Source organism: Anomalospiza imberbis, chromosome 2, assembly GCF_031753505.1.
Source record: "Anomalospiza imberbis isolate Cuckoo-Finch-1a 21T00152 chromosome 2, ASM3175350v1, whole genome shotgun sequence".
Classification (NCBI taxonomy): domain Eukaryota; kingdom Metazoa; phylum Chordata; class Aves; order Passeriformes; family Viduidae; genus Anomalospiza; species Anomalospiza imberbis.
Genome location: NC_089682.1, coordinates 63707327 through 63720102, shown reverse-complemented (window position 1 = coordinate 63720102; position 12776 = coordinate 63707327). Strand labels below are relative to the sequence as shown.

The window sequence follows — 12776 nt, the reverse complement described above, 5'->3', positions numbered from 1 at the left end:
GTCAACTTTCCAGTGCTCAAATGCTTAAGATATGGTCTATTACTTAGGTATTCTTTAACAGATTTACTCTCCCAACTGCAGTTGTGCCAGCTGTGAGGTAATGTCTCTGACTTCAAGATCAAATGTCAGATTAAAATAACAAAATAGAACAGTACTGGTTTAGGGCTTCTTCATAGTTCTACTGACGCCCAGACTGTGTAGCAATAGAAGGAATCACAGTTTTTTCTCTTGGTTTTCCTTTATAGAAATTTGCCTCTGCTACTCTCTGTCCTAGTTCTACTCACTTGAAAGCGGCAGTACATTGTGCCTGCCTGGACTTCTTCTTTCCCCACTGGTTCAATTATTAGGTTACAATTTGGCCTCTGTAAAATATCTGCAAGCCATAACTTTGGCTTAGTGCATGAGTGGAATAGTCATAATGTAAAAACAAAGTTAGATATTTTAACCTCGTATTTTTTCAACAGTGCAGTTTAAAAGCAAATAGCAAAACTGTTGAATACATGTGTGACTGTAAACACTTAAATAGACTGGGATTTTGTTACAGAGGAACTCAAGGTGCTCTTGCATGTTTAATAATGCTAAACTACCGTGTTTATTGTAACTGTCTGGATTTAGGCTTCCAAACTTCAGCAACTTTACCAAACCATTTATGGTAAAATATTCCAATTTTAAAAAACTCTTTCCTCATTGTGTATTTTTAGCTCTGATCCCTCCAGTTCAGACAAAAGCAGCTTTTCCGTTAGAAGAAGCTCTTGAACAAATTAAAGGATCAGTTTTAACACCAGGACTGTGCTTGCAAAACATAAACAAAATCAACTTCAGGTAAGCATTCCTGTTCATTTTGATGATCAAAGGAAGTAAATTTCTTACTGTATTCAATAAACAGCAGACAATTACTTTTAAGAAATTGTAGGGCATTTCTCATTGTAGCAAAGAAAGCACTTCTGTGAACTTTTCCAATGAAATGTTGTGCAATTTTGTTGAGTTGTTTGTGTCCAGTTGGTAAGACAGCAGAGGAGATGACACAAACCTTTTCCCCTCAGTGGAATTCTGGGAATAGTCAAGACTAACCCAATCTCCAGTCAGTTATCGCCCAACTCAGATTGCCATGGTTATCAAACCATTTGCTGTTCTCAGAATTATTCTGTCTAGGTGATTTTTTGTCCAGATTTTTTTCCTTTTTACCTTCAAGGACACAGTAATTTATGTGTTCACCCAAGGATCTTCTTTCCAACTATAATTCCTTCATATTTCTCATTCTCGATGTGAATCGAGAGCGTCCTGGTAACAATTTGACCTGAAATTTCATTTTATATCACATAAAATTTTATTTGCATACTTTTCATTCTACCCAAGCACTGTTTCTAAGATACCTTGACTTATAACAGAATGTTCCTTCATACATAGTTTATTTATCTGCTGTATTTCCTGCTAGTTCCTGATTATCTCTTTCCTAACCTCTAATTTCTTTAACATTTCAGCTCAGGGGGTTATTTTTGTTGTTGCTTCTTTTGTTATTCCTTTCTGCATTTCAGTTATTTTCTGCATGATATAAATTGTGCAGATGTTCAGAACAGAGATAAATTCTGAAAGGGGTCTCTCTACTTTTGGGCTTCAGCGTGTTCTTCTGGGTGACATTGATATTCAACTTGTTTACATATCTCTGCTCTGATTAACACATTTTCAAGTGATAAACTGGTCAGTTGAGAAAATATTTTATAACTTATAGAGCTTAATACTCATGCTATTTTCCAGTCAACATTCATAGGAAGATTGCAGCAACAAAAACAAAGAAACAAACAAGAAATCTACCTGATCAATCTAAGTTTCATTTATGACAAAAAATGTAGATGTCTCTGAACCCTGTCTCAGGTTTTCTGATCATTTGTCTCATTTCACTCATAGGCTTCATTAAGGACAGCATCTCACTGCCTTAATAATTTCCTTATTTTTCAACTTTTTTCAAACTTCTTCTTGAGTGACACATTGGTATCTCAGGACTTGTACAAACCACTTACCATTTCTTGCAGTGCTGTCACTCCATTTTTATTTGTATAATGTAAAAAATTCACTATCTTTTAATAATGATAGTGTGTTCTTTTTCTGGTTTTCATCTTCTTAACCTGTTTTCCTAAGGAAATTATATTTACATGATCATACTATTTACAGTTTGTTTTCCCCTCATAACCAAATTTGAGAGAAAGTTAAGAATCTTGAAGTTAATTATGTTTCTATAAGTTTGAACTTAGAAATTGCTCAAGGAAAAAAAAAGGAAAATAAGTGACCCCAGCATCAGAAAGGCTTAAAAGTTGAGTGCACTATGACCTATTGGGAGGTCACAAGACAGCTAGTACAGATAAAACAGAAGAGCATTTTGAGAAGGTTCTGAACATTGAAGGTTCTGTCACCAGTTTTGAGATGTAAAGCTTTAAACATTTCTTATAATCCCTTTAATTGGAAATTTTGGGAAGAGTATTAACTAATTCATATGAAGTAGTAGATACCTATTCTGTTTCTTACAATTTTATAAATGCTGAAGCCAAAAATCTTGTGTCTTCTTTAGAATTTGCCCTTCCTCAGAAAGACAATGCCTAGAATTAATTGACAGCCCCCTCTTAAAGGAAGAAATTAATACTGTATTAAGTATGCAATATAATCATAGTTTCAGACCCAAGTGAATATCTGTGGATTTAAAATATTCTAGGATTCATAATGTCTGTCTTTTAAAAGGTGTAAAAAAATAAGCAATGGTGACATATTAACTCCTCTTGGAGAAAGCAAAAGTCCTGAAACACCTAATAAGTGCATTCCATGCTGCAGTAGAGCCATTTTGCTTCTAGTAGGGTTTGGTTATTGAATGCTAAAGCAAAGATTTTGGAGAACTCATTAGCCAACAGACACAGGGATGTTTGTACATTAGGTGTGTAAATGGCATGCTGCCCTTTTTACAAGATATATTTCCCTATTGGTGTTTAAAATTACTATGTTTGATGAAGTTGAGTCTTGGGATATAAACATTAATATGACAAATCAAAAATTGTCTATGGAAAAGTTGGAATGTTGAAACTTCTATAAATATAAATGGTCCAAGCATGTAGAATTGTTTGTAGATATGAATGATCTAAATACTCAAATAAATATAAAGAAAGTTGTTTGTGTCCAAAAAACCAACCAACTTGGTTTTTGTGTCCAAAAAACCAAGATTTTTGGGGGCCAGGTGTCAGTTAGTCTAGTCCACAATAACAAAAAAATTTTGGGATAGAGAGGATATCTGCCATTCAAAAGAAAACAGCAAGCAGTTTTCTATGTTCAATAAATAAATATGTGAATTTGTTCTCCCTTTTTGCTGTCAGCCATCTCGTCAGAAATAATAAATTCCATTTTGCACTCTCCTTAGGTCACTGCATTTAAGCCAATGTTTTTTGTAGTCTTATATAAAATCTCCTGAAAAATAACAATAATCTTAAGGGTTTGAAAATTTCCATTATCCATTGCCCTAAAATGATAAGTGTTGTGATAAATACAAAAAAAAAAAAAAAAAGTCTTACTAGATTATTTACCCACTTGAAACAGATCCACTAAAAAGAAAAGGGATAATTTTATGTGCAAGAAGAGAAGGCTCAGAAGAAAAACCTTAAGCTGAAGAAATTGATAGAAATTAAGGAAAGAGGTTATTGAATTTCTGTACATATGTGAAACATATATCTCCAGCTAAGAGCTGGTCACAGGGCCCAACTACACTAGCTACTCTAAAGATTTTTTTTTTGTCAGGCAGCAAATTCTTTAATATACCACAATATTGACATTAAATATCATTTGTAGATTTGGGCTCTCTGCATATTAGAAAGCCTTCTTGCTCTTTGAAGTAAGGGAATACCTGACATCATCAAAATAGTTACACTCTGCATAAGCCAACTTTATGGAAAAATAAAGCCCATTTTCCTGTTTGGTTTTTTCTTTTCCTTTTAAAAAAAACCCCTCTGTGTTCCGTTTCTGTAAATTACCAAACTGTTGGCTGACATTTTCCATATCAATGCAAGCCTGAGGCAGTCACCCAATAACACAATCAGAAAATTCTATTTATAAATGAACAGAAGAGATGTTTTAAAATGGAAAGTGTTGGACACCTTCAGATAGTATTAACAGTATTTGTCAGGCTTTTCATCATTTATTGATGTTGTATACTTTTGGTGAGAAATATATTTAAAAATGTACAGTTGATGCATAAAAATAAGACAAAGTAATAATTTTCTTGTTTGTATCAAGAATCACAGATGGCACTTCATCCTCATCAGCATGTAGAAGTGATTCTTTCCATCAGAAGCAGAATTCAGCAGTGTTTGGCTGTGATGAAACAATACAGGAGAGCAGTAGAACAGACATGGATAGTCACCAACTTCTCTTCCAGAAAAATCTGAAAGAAACGCAACAGCTCCTTGAAAAACAGCATCTCAACAACTTAGAGGTATGATATTTTCATTTTCATGTGATTCATTGCAAAATGCTTTTAAGTGTGACAGAAATTTTCTTGAATGTAATAAAAATGAAAGTCCTTTTCAGCTAACTTTGCAAATTAGACAAGACAGGAGGGCACACTGTACTGTGTCTTATCAATGGATTATTTTTAGTAAAATTATACATATTTTCCAGTAAGAAGCTAGAGATCTTTAAACTATTTATAAGGATGTTTTCACAAATTTGTCCAAGATACCTGTTATGTTGTCCTATTTCCTCTGCTAATGTAAGATTTGTATGTCAGAGTTCTTGTCTCTGACATTGGTAGCCATTGGTCGATCACAGGAATCTTGTGCTACCTCTGAACTTAAATTGATGGTTTTCAGTGCACACCCAAGTTTCTGTTGTGCTGATTGTGACAGCACAAAATGCTATAGCAGTATTATGATGGCATGTGAAATGTTGGGGGATTTTTTTTTTTTTTTTTTTTTTTTTTTTTTTTTTTTTGCCAGTATTTGGTGATATGTTAGAGATTGACTTCAAGTCTCTTGAGATCCTTTTTTATCATATTTGGAATAGCGGCAGGTGTTCCAGTAATGAGCTTTTTCTGCCTAAAATAATTTTAGATTGAAAATCAGTTTAAAAAGTCACCTTAGAAACAGTGAAAATCAAGAACTGAGCTCTAAAGTGATTTTTAGTTGTGCACCTTTAAGTGTGATTTTATGTCTCAGTGTTGTCCTTGATTTTAGAAATACTGTCTTCAACATTACATTTTCTTGGAAAAAAGAGCCCATACTTTGGGGGTCATTCTTTTATTTCTAGAATATCTATTGGTATCCAGAGTTGTGGTATCTGAAATGACCTGGACTCCATGAAGCCCCTCCCTCTATTTTGGTCGTGGCTGAAGGCATGGAGTCGTTGGTGGCCATAGAGCAAGAGCATTTCTTTTTATTACGAGTGTATGGATAACCTGTGAAAGACTTTCGAGAGTTCAGATATGGTTTGGCATTGATGTTTCTTGGAGCATTCATCTCTGCCTTTGTATCTACTTTCTTCTGATGGTTATGCATGAAAATCTTGAGCTGATGGCTAAGACAAAATCTCACTCAACTGGAGTGAGGTTCAAAAACGTTGAGTGGAGAGAAAGTATAGTTTGTACTGGCAGTGTTCTTTCTTATTTCTAAGCATAAAAGAAGGAAGAGAAAGTAAAAATTTATAGAAGAGACCTGATAAAACTGAATTCTATATAACCACTTTACAAAAATACAAAAAAAAGTCTAAGCTTTTTTTTTAATAATATCACATTTGCTTTTCACTGGTTTGCAAATCCCTCCCTAAATAATGATGCTGAATTTGGCAGTAGCTGCATTAGAACATCATGGAATTAGAAAACAAAACACATTCTCTTTGAGAAAAATATATAAAAATATTCTTCTAAATGTATTTTAAGACTTCTGCATTGGAGTGTTTTATCAAACAGAATTATCACTTCCTAATTGAATTCTAGGGGAAAACAGCTATGAGTAATGCATAATTTTTTTGCTTTTAGTTTTTTCTAAATGTTATCATCAGCTTTGGATACTGCATATAATATAAGAACTTGTCTTTACAAATTAATGTATTTTTGAAAATACCTGTGAAAAATTTTGCTTTTTTTCCAGAAGGTATTTTTTTGCTACCACTAGGGGTTGCTCGGCTTCTTTCCTCTGATGAATAGTTTCAAAATGTAAATATTTATGCTTCAGATATTTGGACTTGCTTTCTTGAAATTGCACGCTTTGGACTCTGATTAGAAAAATAGTCAAGAAAGCTATTGACCTTATTCTAAGGCCTGAGTTCTGAAAGTTTAATACTTGGATTGTGCTGATGGATGGTGTGCATGTGCATTGTGATTTCCTGTACTGTGAAATAGTATTTACAATACTCTTACTAATAAAATTTATAATGATTTAGATTGATTTCTTACTGAAATCAATATACTTCAGTGGTCTTGATACTACCTGTTGTCCAAAGTAATTTCTGAAATTTAAGTATTTCACTGTGCACATGCTTTGCAACCTAGCCATCCACTGAGGTCCTTTGACCTCTCTTTGTTTCTGTTTTTACAGGCCCAACAGGATTATAAAGATTCCTAAAATTCTTTGCTTTCCTACAGGGCAATAAAGTTCTATGTGAACCTTTACCAGTAGATTTGTTGTGTTGCCTGCTTTACATCTCTAAATATTTGTACAGATTCATCGGTAAGCTAGGGTTTTAGTGGCTTCTACTGTTTTCCAAAATTATTTTGTGTAAAGTATTGAGAGCAGTAAATTTTATTTTGTGCAATAGTTGCATCCAAGCCACTACATCAAGTTACTGTTTTATGTTCAGGAATATTTTCTGTTTTGAAGAATTTAATATTGCTAAATTCATTCACAAATAAAGGTTTTATCTCTCCATCCTTTCCTGGTTTTATTGCATGCATAAATGAAATCTTTAAGGTGGAGCTAGTGACATGGTCTTTAGCTAAAGCTGCATGCAGCTTTTAACCAAATGACATTAGTCCCAAAGTGCTTAACATTTTTTTTAACTGTTAACTCCTTATGTTGAAATTTTCCATTTCTGGTACCTGCCTTGGACTGAACAATTTAGAAAATTTCCACTAAATTGCTCAAATGTGACAAGGAAGACTATTTTTCAGGTATTTTTTTGTCTTTTTCTTTTTTTCACCTCTTCAATTTCATGGCCATGCAACATTGTTTTGGTCAGTACCACATTTCTAGGCTTTACCAGAAAAAGTTTTGCATTATACCTGAATTAAACTGATAGCATAACATTTTATGTCTATAGTTTCATTTTTTAAACAAAATACTTAGAAGTGAGAGCTAATTCAAAACAAGATAGGTGTAGATTATCACATGGAGATTGTATTTTCCTCTTCCCTCCTTTATATGACCATAATTAGGTGACTCAAGTGGTATCTGTGAAAACAGACTCTGACAAGGAGGCTTAGGATAAAATGGCATAGAAGCAGAAGTCAAACTCGATTTTGTAGAGACCATTCAACAACTTGACATAGGTTTCTATGGTCACCTTAAATCTAGAAACGTTGGCCATTTTTTTACTTGTAAATGTGAGTGTTAACATTTTTATGTTGATCATTTAAATTATATGACAGGCCTGAGTGATTTCCTTACTTATTTTCCTCTTGGCAAGAGGAGGGTTGTTCAGTTTTCATTGGCTTTCAACCAATATTGTGACTAACAGCTATCTTCCACATTATTTCAGTAATCCAAAATTCACATGTGCTATAAAGACAAATTGAAATGTATTATTTTACCCAAATACTCCAACTTGTTTTGATTGTGTATTCCTCAAGAGTAGGTTTTGAGGTTTTGGAGGTGGTTTTTCATAAAATAACTTATTCTAAGGTTGTTCTGTATAAAATCACATGACAGTCTTCATACCTGACTGTCTAGAGTTCATTCAACACTGTCCTTCCTCAATTCAAAGCCCTTCTTGAATGGGTAATAATGTAGGATTGAAGCTGAAACAGATTTTCAGTACAAAAGAGATCACAGTTAGACTTATACATTGATAAGGTTTTTCTTGTGGATAAGTTATGATTGTTACACATACAGCATAGCTCACAAACCACAGGAACAAGGAAATTGATACTGTCTTTTAATATATACTTGTTCCTCTTTTAAAAGCACATAGTTTTTTCATAAGAATTGCCATACATATTAGCATGAGTCCATTTTTGGGTTTACAATCATATACATGTGTGTATATGTACATGTATATATATGTGTGTATATATACATGTGTATATATATATATATATATATATATATATATATATTTAACAAATATTTATGTACAGCTATGCACTAAAGTATTTTTACCATACGTCATGACTGGTTTTGGAGAGATTTGTTTTACTGCAACAGGGTAAGATGTTCATAAATGTAGCTAAAATAAAGGAACGGAGTAAAAAATAGCAGTATCAAATCTTTAGTGTACTGCAGTTACAGTAAGATGTTTGCTGGTAGGAAGGGACTGGAAGATATAAAGTTCATGTGCATGTGGGCCTACAAGGATACTGCATTATACTAATGTGGTATTATCAGTGATAGTATATTCTGGTGTCTCAAGGGGATGTTGGAAAATCTATTGATTTCTCATGAAGATTAAAGTATTAATCTCCAAAGTAATTTTGTCCCTTTGAAGACAGCAGAGCTGTGGTTTAGGTTTTTTTAAAAAGATAACACATCTGTGAATTTTAAAGCAACACAGAATTCAGATACTTTTTTGTATCCTAGTACTCTGTTTATATCCTAGTATTCTAATGGTCGTCTGGGTACCCAGTAGCCTAATCAATTATTTCATTATTTCTAATGAAAATCAGTCTAATTATTGTAATTATTAATTATTATATGTCTGCAGCAGCACTTCTGTGGTACTTAGTAGCTTGAGCTTTGCTGGGCAGTTCATGCCCAATACTTGCATATCTCCATAAGGAAGCATGGTTCACCATAAATAAAATACAAAATAAAGCATCAAACCAAACACCCAAAATTCAGAAGACAAGGATAAGCAGAGGGTAACTGGGACCTCTTTCAGAAGACTGTAAGTTCTTGTAATAAACTATGAATTGCACTATTTCAAACAGTGGCAAGATTTAAAAATATTAACCTTTAAATTTGGTAGGCTGTTTAGGGGAAGGTAGATGCTGAAAGCTTGTACAAGTTCTTAAAAATCAAATCTGTGAAGTTCTTAGGAAGAATGCACATCTTGAAACATATCCGATTGAAAAAAGTTGAATTTGTAAAAGAGGTAACATTTAAATCACAGAATTTTTCTTCAAGATAAGTGATTATATTAATGAAGCATGCAGTGAATGTTGGAAATTACATGAAAGTGCCTTATTAGATAAATGTATTTCTAGAAAGATGTAAATATAAGTACTAGAAAATGCTCTTAGATATATTGTTTAGCCTTCAGGTTGCTCTCTATGGAGTCAGCTTTGTACTCAGTGATCCTTGTGGGTCCCTTTCACCTCAGGATGTTGCAATTCTAAAAGTATTTCTGTATCTGACCTTTAGGATTTCCTTACATAAATCCACCTTCTGCCCTGACTGCTGCTGTGCAGTGCACAACAGTGAGACCATGTTAAAAACTCTTCTATCTTTACAAAGTATACTGCTAAAAGAAAGAGCAATTCTTTTTCATTGACTAAAACATGTGTACTCTTCTTTTAGAAAATAAAGAGCTCGGGTAGGGTTCCTCAGCTGAACAAGAGATTATTTTTTAAATTATATTCACACACTGATTCATTCAGGAACTGAATACTACTGGTCAAATAGTATTAATCTATTCTTTTTTGCTGATGTTATGGCTCCAGATTATTCAAATCTGTTAACTGTAATCATTAAAATGATTCTTAGTTAAACACTAAAGAACTTCTAGAATTCATAGTTCATATCCATGCCCAGTATTTTTATATAACTGTCTGCCTTATCATGGTTTTTAATTATGCAATCCCATGCTATTGTTGTATGACAAATTTGTGGGGTAGACGATGCCAGCTCAAACTGAATTTATTAATGGGTTAGAAACAAAAAAAGGGAACAATGCATTATGGTGTACACTGCCTCACCATTTAATCATTTAACACTTTTAATAGTATTTTTACCTAGCATTATAAATTGCACTCCTGGAACTGAATGACCAGATTAGTGTATGATAGTTAGACACCTGGGACAGAGTACCTGAGAAGCAGCACTCTGGGTACTGAGATGCTAGAGCAACAGAGAGATAAGTTCAGCTGAAAATCTGTTTTCTACACAATTTACCTCAGGGCTTATTAAGACTGAAAATCAGAATGAAACATTGGTATTCAGTGTTCAGATCACTTTTCTTTTAAAATCTTCTGATAGTATGGCTTACTGATACTGCCTGCATGCCTATAAAATTAGAAACAAGCTCTTTTTATACTGAGAAGTTTGAACCTGCATTTCTAGCATCCTGTGATGATATTTCAAATAGGTCCTTTCAAAAACGTATCGATTCATAGATAGGTAGTTTCTGTATTCTTAGCCTGGGAGGATATCAGGCACCCAGGCATCAGACTGGGAAAGACAGCAGTGTTGATAGTAAGCTTTTCTCTGGTCATCCTATACCTTCATAGCTTCTTTGGTGGGTTTGGCACAGTAGAATGAAACTCTTGTGTAAGGAAAGCACCAAAATCCTTTCACAGTGTCACTTGCTTTCTTGAGTCTGCCCAGATCTTATGAGAAATAAGTATTGTGTATGTACGTGATGTTTTTCAAACTCATATAGAAATGAGATTATTAATTTTGAATGGATTTTCATATTCCATAGTTGGCAAATTTGAAACGAGTTGTTTAGGTATGCCAATGGCTTTGAAAGTTAGTTTTGCATTTAAATAAGTTCAATGGTGTCTTTTACTTCACAGTCAATGTCAAATGTAACTTGATAAATATACACATATGAAAAGCAAAGAATTTCTGTAAAGAAACCAGTTGAAATTATCAAAAATAGTAAGTAGTGTGAGAGGTGTGAGGGGCCTTGGTTTTTAGAACAGGTAGCATATTTTCAGGATTTTATCTTCCAGAAGAATATTCCTATTCACATCTTGGAATTATGAACAGTCAGCACTTCTTTTGCAGAAAATGTCAAATATGCATGTAGCAGCTCTTCAGTGTAATAGCACTCTGACAAAGTCCTTTGGCAGAAAATTCACTTGTCAGGTTCACTTAAAATCTTACTTGTTGCTATGTTGTTCTTTCACTGGCCTTATGAAAGATCTCATAGGCTCATGTTTTCCCTTTGTTTTAGTGCTTTACTAAAATGAAATTGCTTGACACAGCTGTTCTAAGTCCTAAGACATACAAGTGACCTCTTTAACTCCTCGGAAGTATTCCTTTCCTAGGAATGTGGGTACGTGTGGGTGTTAGATTTCATGCATTATAACATAAGATAATGCAGGCTATACAATAAATTGTACTTATATAACAGGAAAAATGTAAATCCAGTAAATAACAATATAGTACTCTATGAACATTTTGTTTTCTTATAATCCTATAATATTCTCACAGATTAAATAAAATTAAGTCATTGGGATTTCTAGGTTTATTTCCCTGCACTTATTGATCACTAAAAAAGGATAATTGTTGAATGCTTTTTTATTTCTGCAGAAGTACTTCTAATTACACATTTTTACAAGGGCATGGCACATTCATTTGCATTACATAGTACTATAAAATGGGAAATATGTATTTTAATGAGAATGTTAAGTGTCTTTAATGTGTGAAAGGATGAAATTGTATGATGCAACAAAATAAATGCAAATGAACTAAATTTGCATGAACTAAGTAGGAGTGAGTGTGTGTTTAAATGAGAACTCCTTTGTTCTTTAATTCCTAACATTTCTGGATGTTACCTCAACTGAGATTTTGTTTGCCATGGGCTTTTGCTTTATAAGGAGCATACTTATTTATATAATGTAGGAACAAGTCTATTTTCAACCTCTGGACCACAACTGCATAGAATTTTTTTTTTAATTTTTGAAAGTTGGAAATTTTCCTGCACCCTCCAGATTTATCTGCTTAAGCTAACCTGCTCTCAAGAGAAGGTTTTTTTTTAATCTATCTTTACAAAAGTTTTCTTCTGTCTAACTGCCATTTGAGAAACACGTTTTGCTATACAGGTGCAGTTTCCAAATTAGACAAGAAGTAAGCCTGACAGCTGTAATTCCTTTTCACTGTTTTTTCCCCCTTCTGAAAATTTCAAAATTGGTTCTTAAATTTGGCCTGATACAGAAAACTCTGAGTATATGACTTTTGCTTGTTTCAGGAATTTCAAGCAGAGGTTAACAATATAATTTAGGCAAAAATAAAAGTTAATAAATAACTAACAAAGTGCTACTTATTCTTTTTTATTAGAAGGACACCAGTTTGTATAGGTTTAGTTTGAAAATGTTCCCTAAAGGGAACATTTTATCTTTCCCTACACTTCCTTCTTTGATCTTGTATTTAGTATCTTCATCTCAGATCATAACTATAATGGAAGACTGCACGAACCTCTAAACATTTAATGCAAGATAAGATTTAATTCAATAATAAAAAGTCTTTCAGGACTTAGTAAGCTTTTTCTTCTGCAGATTAATATATTTGTACAGCTATAAAATATGCAATATTTAGATATAACAATTTTATTGGAATAAAAAATGTTTACTACAAAACTGTGTTGTTATTCACTAAAGAATTCTGTGTTTGGTGAGTTTTCAAAATGTTAATTCAATATCATTGCTAGTG

The 12776-nt window shown here is 33.2% G+C and overlaps 1 protein-coding gene across 3 annotated transcripts in view; it reads left to right on the top strand.

Moving 5' to 3' along the window:
- Positions 1–12776, top strand: part of CEP126 (centrosomal protein 126) — a 161299-nt gene that overhangs the window by 133202 nt on the left and 15321 nt on the right. For 2 of the 3 annotated variants that reach the window (XR_010996329.1, XM_068181439.1), the window contains exons 4-5: positions 702–822; positions 4267–4465. Coding sequence is in view for 2 of the 3 variants with exons in the window: in XM_068181439.1 (XP_068037540.1) it covers positions 702–822; positions 4267–4465 (320 nt within the window). In the remaining variant the exon portion in view is untranslated. Of the gene's footprint in view, positions 1–701; positions 823–4266; positions 4466–6563; positions 6638–12776 lie in introns of those variants that run through there. The other variant, XM_068181440.1, reaches the window with a different exon arrangement.